This window comes from Scyliorhinus torazame, chromosome 10, assembly GCF_047496885.1.
Source record: "Scyliorhinus torazame isolate Kashiwa2021f chromosome 10, sScyTor2.1, whole genome shotgun sequence".
In the NCBI taxonomy this organism is placed as follows: Eukaryota; Metazoa; Chordata; class Chondrichthyes; order Carcharhiniformes; family Scyliorhinidae; genus Scyliorhinus; species Scyliorhinus torazame.
Genome location: NC_092716.1, coordinates 95,710,255 through 95,723,046, shown reverse-complemented (window position 1 = coordinate 95,723,046; position 12,792 = coordinate 95,710,255). Strand labels below are relative to the sequence as shown.

Here is a 12,792-nt window from a genome sequence, read left to right as displayed (position 1 = left end):
GAATCTGTGTTAATCCAAAACCCTGTGTGTAATTGTTAAACTAAGAGGAGAATAAATATGTACTGTATCACAGTACAATTTTTCCATGTTTAACAAATGTTTTTTCTTGTTGTTAAAACTAAGTAGCAGACACGTGACTCTGTTCCTCCACATTTTATAAACAAAAGTAAATGTTACGGATTTGTGAGCCAGGGTTCTATTCTGGGATCTTCCTGTCCAGTTATAGCATCAACTGGGATTGTAACATAATCTAATGTGGAATTCTTAGTGTTATTTGCAGGTTAAGTTGGAAACAATATAGATTCTGTCTGTAACTGAAATATAAAGAGCTGGAATATAGATGATGATATTTACTGTTCCCAGGCATTCCAGTTTATTCAGTTTATCTGGGATTTCAGTCAATCATCCTATAATGTGGTTGATGAGGAAAGTGACTGAGGATGTTCCTCGCTGTGTTTCCAGGAGGTTGATTAATGGTTATCCTGTGTTTATATTTGCAGTGATAGTTGGAGCTGAATTTGCATTTTGTGGATATCTACACAGCAACATTAACAAGTCTCATCTCCAAATTGGCCCTGGCTCCTGTTCATTGAAAGTGTCCATAAACCCAACAGGCTTCGAAATAAAAGCTGGTCTCATTGAGAACGGTTCACCAATCTGTACGGAAGATATTGCAGCAAGTACATCCAATTCTTCATCAGAAATCTGCATCACTTGGAAAGAACATGTTGGCCAACTGTTCCTAACCTGTGGTAATGACGTCCGGTCATATTCAACTGGCGTGGGCAGTGATAGCAAATGTTGTCAAAATGTCATTCTTACCCAAAACACTTCAAATAATGGTTCACCTTTGCTGAAAGATATTATTTACATAAATGGAACAGACTTCAGTCCTGTCCACATCGAAAACGCTTCTCATTTGGAATTTACAGGATCTGAAGGATTGTGTGGTAAGTAGAATAATAAATGACACGTTGTAAATCGCTTACTTTTTAAAAAGCTCAAAGATTTAAGGTAGCAGGTGGATACAGTGGTTAAGGCGGCATATTGTATACTTGCCTTTATTAGCTGAAGCATTGAGTTTAAGAGCAGGTGCAATGCTGGAACTAGAGTATTGTGCGCAGTTCTGGAATCTACATTTTAGGAGGAATGAGAGAGCACTGGAAAGGGTGCAGAGGAGATTTAACAAGATGTTCACTGGATTGCAGAGTTATCGTTATGAAGAGAGACTGGATAGACTGGGATTGTTTTCCTTGGAGCAGAGGAGACTGAGGGGGGGACATGATTGAGATACATAAAATTATGAGGGGCATAGATAGAGCAGACAGGAAGAAAGCTTTCCCCTTAGAGGAGGGATCAACTTTCCCCTTGGAGGAGGGACCAATGACCAGGGGGCATAGATTTAAGGTCAGGGCCACGAGGTTTCAAGGGGATGTGAGGAAAAACCTTTTTCACCCAGAGTGTGGTGGGAGTTTGGAACTCGCTGCCTGAATGGGTGGCGGAGGCAAAGACTCTCATAACATTTAAAAAGTATTTAGGTGTGTGATGCACGATCAATTGCACAAAGACTTGAGTTGGGTACAACTGAGCCTTTATTGCTCTAAGATGTGTGGCCTCCCACAGCAGCTGGCGAAATGGCTGCAGCCTGGAGGACACACATAGTTATACTCCACCTACTGGGCGGAGCCAGCAGGCAGGGGCTACCAGCGTACCTGTAGTACAGGTCCTACCATACATCACCTAATAGAGGTGCAACAGTGGTTTACCACATTCACCCCCTGTTAAAATTGAGTCCGGCGGGGGTGGTGGAGAACTATATACAACAATTGGTTTTCTTTACACATTTACATTTACAATTTTTGATAGAGAGGAAAAAAAACGTCTTTTGAAGCCCAGTGGACCAGTTAGAGGTTTAACCGGTCCGGGGCCTTGATGTGCCGCTGGGAGCGAGGTAGTGGTGGCGGCGATGCCGATGCTGGTCTGATGTCTGGAGCCTCCGTGAGCATGCCAAAATCCTCTTCATCCTCGAGCGTGGGCAGGGGAGGACGGATGGTCCCGGGGGGTTGCTGCTGTGAGCGCCGGGGGAGGGAAGGGTGGTGCCGGGCCGGGGGTGTGTGTGTGTGTGTGACCTGCTGGTGCCCGGTCCATGAGGGAGACAGTATCCTGGCGGCTGTCGGGGTACACCACGTAGGCATACTGGGGGTTTGTACGGAGCAATTGCACCCTTTCCACCAACAGGTCCGCCTTGTGGAGTCGGACATGCCTACGGAGCAGGACGGGTCCTGGAGCTGCGAGCCAAGTCGGGAGCGACACCCCGGATGTGGACATCCTGGGAAAGGCAAAGAGACATTCATGGGGTGTGTTGTTAGTGGCGGTGTACAGTAGTGACCGAATGGAGTGTAGCGCATCAGGGAGAACCTCCTGCCAGCTGGAGGCCGGGAGGTTCCTGGACCGTAGGGCCAGTTGGGCGGCCCTCCATACTGTCCCATTCTCCCTCTCTACCTGTCCGTTTCCCCGGGTGTTGTAGCTTGTCCATCTGCTGGAGGCGATACCCCTGCTGAGCAGGAACTGACGCAGCTCATCACTCATGAAGGAGGATCCCCTGTCACTGTGGCTGTAGGCTGGGAAACCGACAGAGCGAAGATTGTGTTGAGGACTTTGATGACGGTGGCAGACGTCATATCGGGGCATGGGATGGCGAAGGGAAATCTGGAGTACTCATCGACCACACTGAGAAAATACGTGTTACGGTCGGTGGAGGCGAGGGGCCCTTTGAAATCCATACTGAGGCACTCAAAGGAGCGGGAGGCCTTCACCAGGCATGCATGGTCCGGCCGGTAGAAGTGCGGCTTGCACTCCGCACAGACCTGGCAGTCCCTGGTGATTATCCGTACTTCTTCGACGGAGTAAGGCAGATTGCGGGCCTTTAAGAAATGGTACAACCGTGTGACTCCCGGGTGACAAAGACTGTCATGCAGGGCCCGGAGTTGGTCTACTTGTGCGCTGGCACATGTACCTCGGGATAGAGTGTCTGGGGGCTCGTTCAGCTTACCGGGGCGTTGCAAAATCTCGTAATTGTAGGTGGAGAGCTCGATTCTCCATCTCAAGATCTTATCATTCTTGATCTTGCCCCACTGTGTGTTATTGAACATGAAGGCTACCGACCGTTGGTCAGTGAGGAGAGTGAATCTCCTGTCGGCCAGGTAATGCCTCCAATGCCTCACAGCTTCAACGATAGCTTGGGCCTCTTTTTCGACGGATGAGTGCCGAATTTCTGACGTATGAAGGGTGCGGGAAAAGAATGTCACGGGCCTGCCTGCCTGATTGAGGGTGGCGGCTAGGGCGACGTGTGATGCATCGCACTCTATTGAAAGGGCAGTGTCTCGTCTACTGCGTGCACCCCGGCCTTGGCGATATCGGCTCTGATACGGGCGAAGGCCTGTTGTGCCTCGGCCGTCAGGGGAAAATGGGTTGACTGTTTGAGTGGGCGGGCCTTGTCCGCATAGTTTGGGACCCACTGAGCATAGTACGAAAAGAACCCCAGGCAGTGTTTGAGGGCCGTGGGGCAGTGGGGGAGGGGGAGCTACATGAGGGGGCGGGATCGGGCCCTAGAACTCCGTTCTGGACCACATAGCCGAGGATGGCTAAGTGAGTCGTGCTAAACACGCACTTCTCCTTGTTGTAGGTGAGATTTAGGAGAGTGGCGGTAAAGAGAAATTTGGCACGGTTGGCGTCATGGTCCTGCTGATTGTGGTAGTCTGTGTAGAGGTATTACGGTACCTGATAATGCTGGAACACCATTGGTAGATATTGTATGTTTCCTATTGGTCAAGCTGTATGGTAGCTCCGCCCTGCAAGATGGGGTATAAGAGCCCGTGCCGCCCCAGCAGCCTTCATTCTGTACCTGAGCTGCTGGGGGAAACATCTTCAGTTCGATTACAACCTCGCTTTAGTGGTCATTGATCGTGCATCAATTTACTAAGCTAGATTTAAAAGGATGGAGCTCCAAATCAAGCCGGAGTGTCTGCAACTCAGCCCCCACGGGGCGAACTCAGCGGCAATCTTCAAGCACTGGCTGGCGTGTTTTAAAACATATATCGGAACGGCCGAAAACACACCCACGGGAGAACAGAAAATGCAAGTCCTGCACTCGAGGGTGAGCCCGGAAATTTACACCCTCATCGAGGACGCGGAAGGCTTCGATGCAGCAATAGAGCTGCTAAAAGGACATTATATTCGCCCGGTAAACCAGGTCTACGCCCGACATCTGCTGGCAACGAGGTGACAAATCCCTGGGGAATTGCTGGAAGAATTCTACCGTGCGTTCCTGGTGCTGGGGAGAAACTGCAGCTGCCCGCAAGTTTCGGCGAGCGACCACACAGAACTCTTGATCCGGGACGCTTTCGTGGCAGGTATGCTGTCCTCCCAAATCTGCCAGCGATTGCTGGAAAAAGACACCCTGGGCCTCAAGGAGGCATGTACCCTTGCAAGTTCCATGGATGTGTCCTCCAGAAACGCCCGCGCTTACTTTCCCGATCGTGCGGCAGCCCCCTGGGCAGCATGGGACCCCTCCGCAGTCGACCCCGAGGCATCCCCCATCCCCCCACAAGCTTGTGCTGCAAAGCAGCCTGGCAACCCCAGGGGGCCCCGCTGCTACTTTTGCGGGCAGGCCAAGCACCCCCGGCAGCGCGACCCGGCCCGCTCATCCACCTGCAAGGAATGCGGTAAAAAGGGCCACTTTGTGGTGGTATGCCAGGCCCGTGCGGTCGCCGCGGTCTCCGGCGGCGAATGCGGACCGCCACCACATACCTCTCCATGATCCCCGTGCGGCCAGCGGGCGCCGCCATCTTCCTACTCCAGGGCCACATGCGGCCCCCGGGTGCCGCCATCTTGTCCCACGGACGCCACGTTCGATGGACGGGCACCGCCATTTTGTGCACCCTCAGCCATGTGCGACCAATGGGAGCCGCAATCTTGGGTAGACTCCCAGGACCCCAGCGCTCGGCTGACCGCACACCGCCCGAAGAGAACATTCAACTGCTGAGATTAGCCTCGGTGACCCTGGATCAGTCCCGGCCTCGAACACTCTCAACTGCTACAACAACAGTACTAATCAACGGGCATAAAACGTCCTGCCTAATCGATTCTGGGAGCACGGAGAGCTTCATACACCCCGACATGGTATGGCGCTGTTCTCTCCTCCTCCACCCCGTTCATCAAAAAATCTCCCTGGCCTCCGGTTCCCACTCAGTAGAGATAAAGGGGTTTTGTGTAGCAAACCTCACAGTCCAGGGAAGGGAGTTTATAAATTACCGGCTCTACGTCCTTCCCCACCTCTGCGCAGCCACACTCCTAGGTTTAGACTTCCAGTGTAATCTCCAAAGTCTAACTTTCAAATTTGGCGGCCCTATACTCCCCCTCACTGTCTGCGACTTCGCGACCCTCAAGGTCGATCCGCCTTCCCTGTTTGCGAACCTCACCCCGGATTGCAAACCCGTCGCCACCAGGAGCAGACGGTAGTGCCCAGGATCGGATCTTTATTAGGTCAGAGGACCAAAGGCTACTGAGGGAAGGAGTCATTGAAGCTAGCAACAGTCCCTGGAGAGCTCAAGGAGTGGTGGTAAAGACCGGGGAGATGCATAGGATGGTCATCGACTACAGTCAGACCATCAACAGGTTTACGCAGCTGGACGCGTACCCTCACGCCCCCATACCCGACCTGGTAAACAGGATCGCGCATTACAAGGTCTTATCCACAGTGGATCTTAAGTCAACCGACCACCAGCTCCCCATCCGCACTAGTGACCGCAAATACACTGCCTTCGAGGCAGACGGGCGGCTCTATCACTTCTTAAGGGTTCCCTTCGGTGTCACCAACGGGGTCTCGGTCTTCCAGCACGAGATGGACCGAATGGTTGACCGGTACGGTTTATGGGCTACATTCCCGTATCTCGATAATGTCACCATCTGCGGCCATGACCAGCAGGACCACAACACCAACCACCGAAAATTCCTCCAGACGACAAAGATCCTTAACCTTACATACAACAAGGATAAATGCGTGTTTAGCACCGACCGCCTAGCCATCCTCGGCTACGTAGTGCGAAATGGAGTTATAGGCCCCGACCCTGAATGCATGCATCCCCTTATGGAGTTCCCCCTCCCTCATTGCTCCAAGGCCCTCAAGCGCTGCCTAGGGTTTTTCTTTTACTATGCCCAGTGGATCCCCAACTATGCAGACAAGGCCCGTCCCCTGATCCAATCCACAGCTTTTCGCCTATTTATAGAGGCCCGCCAGGCCTTCAGCTGTATCAAAGCAGACATTGCAAAGGCCACGATGCACGCCATCGACGAGTCCCTCCCTTCCAGGTCGAGAGCGATGCGTCCGACGTAGCTCTGGTGGCCACCCTCAACCAAGCAGGCAGACCCGTGGCCTTCTTCTCACGTAGCCTCCATGCTTCCGAAATCCGCGACTCCTCAGTCGAAAAGTAGGCCCAGGCCATAGTAGAAGCTGTGCGACATTGGAGGCATTACCTGGCCAGCAGGAGATTCACTCTCCTCACTGACCAACGGTTGGTTGTTTTCATGTTCGATAATGCAAAGCGGGGCAAGATAAAAAACAATAAGATCTTGCAGTGGAGGATCGAACTCTCCACCTACAACTATGAGATCTTGTATCGTCCCGGGAAGCTAAACGAGCCTCCTGATGCTCTGTCCCGTGGCACATGTGCCAACGCACAAGTGGGCCGCCTCCGAGCCCTCCACGAGGACCTCTACCACCCGGGGGTCACTCGCCTTTTCCACTTTATCAAGTGGTCAGGACAGCCACCAGGGACTGCCAAATCTGTGCGGAGTGCAATCCGCACTTCTACTGGCTAGAGAAAGCGCACCTGATAAAGGCTTCCCATCCCTTTGAACGCCTCAGCATGGACTCCCATCCACCGACCTCAACATGTACTTCCTGAACGTGATTCACGAGTACCCCCGGTTCCCATTCGCCATCCCCTGCCCCGACATGATCGCAACCACCGTCATCAAGGCCCTCCATAGCATCTTCGCACTGTTCGGGTTCCCCGCTTACATACACAGCGATAGGGGGTCCTCCTTTATGAGCGACAAACTGATTCAATTCCTGCTCAGCAAGGGCATCGTCTCGAGCAGGACGACCAGTTACAACCCCTGGGGTAACGGACAGGTAGAGAGGGAGAACGGAACGGTCTGGAAGACCGTTCCACTGGCCCTACGGTCCAGTAATCTCCCAGTCTCCCGCTGGCATGAAGTCCTCCCGGATGCCCTCCACTCCATCAGGTCACTGCTTTGTACCACGACCAACCAAAGACCTCACAAATGTCTCCTTGTCTTCCCCAGGAAGTCCTCCTCTGGGACCTCGCTCCCGACCTGGCTGGCAGCTCCCGGATCCATCCTGCTCCGAAAACATGTGCGGGCGCACAAGTCGGATCCGTTGGTCGAGTGGGTCCATCTTCTCCACGCTAACCCCCAGTACGCCTACATGGCGTACCCCAACGGCCGACAAGATATGGTCTCCCTACGAGACCTGGCACCTGCCGGAGCCCCACGCACACCCCAGCCACCAGTCCTACCCTCCCACCCACTAGTACACCTTACAGGAGGATCGGTCCTTCCACCGGCCCTGTCTAGGCCCCCCCCCCACCCACCGACGCACCCCGCAGACGCTCCCTTCCCAGGTCAACCGTTTTCCCCACCAGCGCCGTCTAGGGGTGTTGAAGCTGCCACAGAGATCGAGGCCATGCTCCCGGAGTCACAGACGCCCGAGCCTCCACCGGAGTCACCACCGAAGCTTCGACGATCACAGAGGATGACCAGGGCCCCCTATCGACTGATCGCTTCATTTGAAAGTGTATAGTTAATTATGAATCATAAATTGTAAATAGTAAATAGAATTGGAAATAGTTACAAAACGCTGTACGGAGGTATTACGGTACCTCCATCACTATAATTTCTACCACATTACCATGTTGTAATATCAGGCCACCACCCCCGCCGGACTCTTTTTTAACAGGGGGTGAATGTGATAGTCTGTGTAGAGTATTACGGTACCTGGTAATGCTGGAACACTATTGGTAGATATTGTATGTTTCCTATTGGTCAAGCTGTATGGTAGCTCCACCCTGCAAGGTGGGGTATAAGAACCCGTGCCACCCCAGCAGCCTTCATTCTGTACCTGAGCTGCTGGGGGAAACATCTAGCTTATTAAAGCCTTCAGTTGGACTACAACCTCGCTTTAGTGGTCATTGATTGTGCATCACTGATCATGGCCGCAGATTGTGACGTTGTCTAGGTACGGAAAGGTGGCCCGCAAACCGTACCGGTCGACCATTCGGTCCATCTCCCTTTGGAAGACCGAGACCCCGTTGGTGACGCCGAAGGGAACCCTGAGGAAGTGATAGAGGCGGCCGTCTGCCTCAAAGGCAGTATATCGACGGTCCGATTTACGAATGGGAAGCTGGTGGTAGGCGGATTTGAGGTCTACCCTTGAGAAGACCCGGTACTGTGCAATCTGATTGACCATATCAGATATGAGTGGGAGGGGGTACGCATCGAGCTGCGTGTACCGATTGATGGTCTGGCTGTAGTCGATGACCATTCTGTGTTTCTCCCCAGTTTTAACTACTACCACTTGAGCTCTCCAGGGGCTGTTGCTGGCCTCGATGATGCCTTCCCGAACCAACCGCTGGACCTCGGACCAGATGAAGGTCCTGTCCAGGGTGCAGTACCATCTGCTCCTGGTGGCGACGGGTTTGCAATCCGAGGTTAGATTTGCGAAGAGGGAAGGCAGATCGACCTTTAGGGTTGTGAGGCCGCACACGGTGAGGGGTGGTAGGGGCCTGCCGAGTTTCAGGGTTAGGCTCTGGAGGTTGCACTGGAAGTCCAGGCCGAGTAGTAGGGCAACGTAGAGGTTAGGGAGGACATACAGGCGGAAGCCGCTGAATTCTATGCCGTGGACCGTGAGTGTGACCTTACAGTACCCCCGGATCGCCACGGAATGGGATCCGCAGGCCAGGGAGACTCTTTGGTTGGCGGGGTGTACCGCGAGGGAGCAGCGCCTTACCGTATCCGGGTGGATGAAGCTTTCGGTGCTCCCGGAGTCCAGCAGGCAAGAAGTCACGTGTCCATTGATTTTAACGCTGGTCGATGCGGTGGCCAGGTTGTGCGGACGAGACTGGTCGATGGTCACTGAGGCGAGTCGTAGTTGGTTGTCGCTGGTGTAGGATGACGGGGAGCCCAGGGGGCCCTGGTCCTGGAAGGCTGGTGGTGCCCATGTGCCGTGGGGGAGACAAGATGGCGGCGCCTGAAGATCTCAAGGAGGACAAACTGGTGGCTGAAGATCTAGAGGAGTACAAAATGGCGGCGCCCATGGGCCGGACGTATTGCTCGGGGGGGGAAGATGGCGGCGCCCACTGGCCGTGCGTGGTCTGAGAGTAGGAAGATGGCGGCGCCCACTGGCCGCGCGTGGTCTGGGGAGGTGAAGATGTCCATTGTCCGTAAACGAGGTGGGTGGGGTTGATATGGCGACTGCACGGGCCTGGCACACCACAGCGAAGTGCCCCTTCTTGCCGCAAGCCTTACAAAGGGCAGCGTGGGCCGGGCAGCGTTGGCGGGGGGGGCCGCAGAAATAACATCGGGGACCCCGGGGTTTGCTGGCTGGCACGTGGCGCAGGCGTATTGGCTGGTTAAGGTCCCCGCTGGGGCGGCCATCTGTGGGGTCCACGATGTGTAGGAGGGGTGCGCCGTGCGGCTGGGGGTGTAGGCCTGAACATTGTGGGAGGCCGTCATGGAGAGCGCTAGTTTCTTTGACTCCGCTAGGTCGAGCGTGGCTCCCTCTAACAGTCGCTGGCGTATGAGGTCTGACCCAATCCCCGTAACAAACGCGTTCTGCATAAGGAGGTTTGAATGTTCAGTGGCCGTAACGACCTGACAGTCACAGTCCCGGACGAGTGGGATTAGGGCCCGCCAGAAGTCTTCTATGGACTCACCAGGGAGTTGAGAGCAAGTGGCGAGTACGTGCCTGGCGAAGAGCGTATTCGTCTTCTGAGCGTAATTCTCCTTGAGGAACGTCCTGGCTTCAGCGTAGTTCGGCACGTCCTGGATTAGCGGTAAGACGCTGGAGCTCAACCTTGAGTACAGGATCTGTATCTTCTGAGCCTCTGAGACAGGGGTGGACGCCGAGTTGATGTACGCCTCGAAACAAGCTAGCCAGTGTTGAAAGTCCTTTTTGGCGTCGCTTGAATGCGGATCCAGCTGCAGGCGATCCGGTTTGATACGGAGGTCCATCTTTTGAAAATCTTGGAGCAATAAATTGATGCACGATCAATTACACAAAGACTTGAGTTGGGTACAACTGAGGCTTTATTGCTCTAAGATGTGTGGCCTCCCACAGCAGCTAGTGAAATGGCTGCAGCCTGGAGGACACACATATTTATACTCCGCCTACTGGGCGGAGCCAGCAGGCAGGGACTACCAACGTACCTGTAATACAGGTCCTACCATACATCACCTAATAGAGGTGCAACAGTGGTTTACCACAGTGTGCACTTGCGATGCCAAGGCATACAAGGCTATGGGCCGAGAGCTGGAAAATGGGATTAGAACAGTTAGGTGGTTGTTTTTGACTTGTGCAGATACGATAGGCTGAAGGGCCCTTTCTGTGCTGTAGACCTCTATGACTGTCTAACTCTATTTACAATTGATAAAGACGAAAACAGATGTAGGTCCAGACCTTTTCTGCCTCTCCTCCTGCTCATGGCAGTTGCGGGATTCTGTGAGTGGGGGGGCGGTTTTGATACATGAGGGGATGGGCTGCTCCCTGTCCCCACTCCATGCACCCCGCCCCCCCATCTCCTAACAGATATTTCCCCATCTCCAGGGGGCTGGTCCTTTCAGATAGAATATTCTTGCCTATATTTGGTCGCAGTATGTAAAGTGTATGTAAATAATCGAATCATGGCCTCCACCACACTCTTCACCAATTTGGATCTTTGAATATTCATGGTTATCGGAAGGAATCAACATATCAAAATATATATTTTTTAAAGCAGCTCAGAGGACAGAATCGTACCGCATTTTTTCAAAGTGTCGGTTCCGGGGAGAAAACCGGGGAAAATCCGATTGGCACCAGCAGGAAATGTCATCGAATATTTAGCCTCTTCACCAACTCTTTTTCCACGTACTTCGCACTGCCCTCGTGGCAGACCGCCTGTGATATGCTTGCCCTGGGAAAACGTACTCTCTGTAATCAGTGGGGCGCTCCTTTTTAACGCCTCCCCAGCACTTTCCTGCACTTGTTCCAAGTCCAGTCGGGGAATGACAGCCAGGAAGACAGCGCCACAATTCATTAAGGCCACCCTCACCAAAATCCTGGATGCTGTGGAGCAGAGGCATTTTAGAACATAGAACAGTACAGGCCCTTCAGCCCACGATGTTGTGCCGACCATTTATCCTAATCTAAGATCAACCTAACCTACACCCCTTCAATTTACTGCTGTCCTGTGCCTGTCTAAGAGTCGCTTAAACATCCCTAATGACTGACTCCACCACCTCTGCTGGCAGTGCATTCCACACACCCACCACTCTCTGTGTAAAGAACCGACCTCTGACATCTCCCCAATACCTTCCTCCAATCACCTTCAAATTATGTCCCCTCGTGACAGCCATTTCCACCCTGTGGAAAAGTCTCTGGCTATCCACTCTATCCATGCCTCTCATCACCTTGTACACCTCTATCAAGTCACCTCTCTGCCTTCTTCGCTCTAGTGAGAAAAGCCCTAGTCCCCTCAACCTTTCCTCAGAAGACATGTCCTCCAGTCCAGGCAGCATCCTGGTAAATCTCCTCTGTACCCTCTACAAAGCATCCACATCCTTCCTAGAATGAGGCGACCAGAACAGGACACAATATTCCAAGTGTGGTCCAACTAGAGTTTTATAAAGCTGCAGCAAACCCTTGCGGCTCTTAAACTCAATCCCCCTGTTAATGAAAGCCAACACACCATACACCTTCTTAACAACCCTATCAACCTGGGTGGCAACTTTGAGGGATCTATGTACGTGGACCCCAAGATCACTCTGTTCCTCCACACTTCCAAGAATCCTGTCTTTAACTCTGTATTCAGCATTCAAATTCGACCTTCCAAAATGAATCACTTCACATTTATCAAGGTTGAACTCCATCTGCCACGTCTCAGCCCAGCTCTGCATCCTGTCAATGTCCTGTTGTAACCTGCAACAACCCTCAACACTATCTACAACTCCCCCAACCTTCGTGTCATCGGCAAACTTACTAACCCACCCTTCCACTTCCTCATTCAAGTCATTTATAAAAACCACAAAGAGCAGAGGTCCCAGAACAGATCCTTGCGGGACACCACTGGTCACCGACCTCCAAGCAGAATACTTTCCATCCACTACCACTCACTGTTCTCTTTCGGCCAGCCAATTCTGTATCCAGACAGCCAAATTTCCCTGTATCCCATGCCCCCTAACTTTCTGAATGAGCCTCCCATGGGGAACCTTATCAAATGCCTAACTGAAATCCATATACACCACATCCACTGCCCAACCTTTATCAATGTATCTTGTCACATCCTCAAAGAATTCAATGAGGCTTGTGAGGCATGACCTGCCCCTCACAAAGCCATGTTGACTATCTTTAATCAAACTATGTTTTTCTAAATAATCATAAATCTTATCTCTCAGAATCCTTTCCAATATTTTGCTCACCACAGACGTAAGACTGATGGGTCTGTAATTCCCAGG

At 52.6% G+C, this 12,792-nt stretch overlaps 1 protein-coding gene across 1 annotated transcript in view; it reads left to right on the top strand.

Annotated features, from left to right (window-relative positions):
- Positions 1–412: 412 nt before the first annotated feature.
- The window catches only part of LOC140430235 (uncharacterized), a 115,705-nt gene continuing 103,325 nt past the window's right edge, over positions 413–12,792 (top strand). Inside the window, exon 1 of the mRNA XM_072517664.1 lies at positions 413–950. Within this exon, the coding sequence (XP_072373765.1) occupies positions 413–950 (538 nt within the window). The remainder of the gene's footprint in view (positions 951–12,792) is intronic.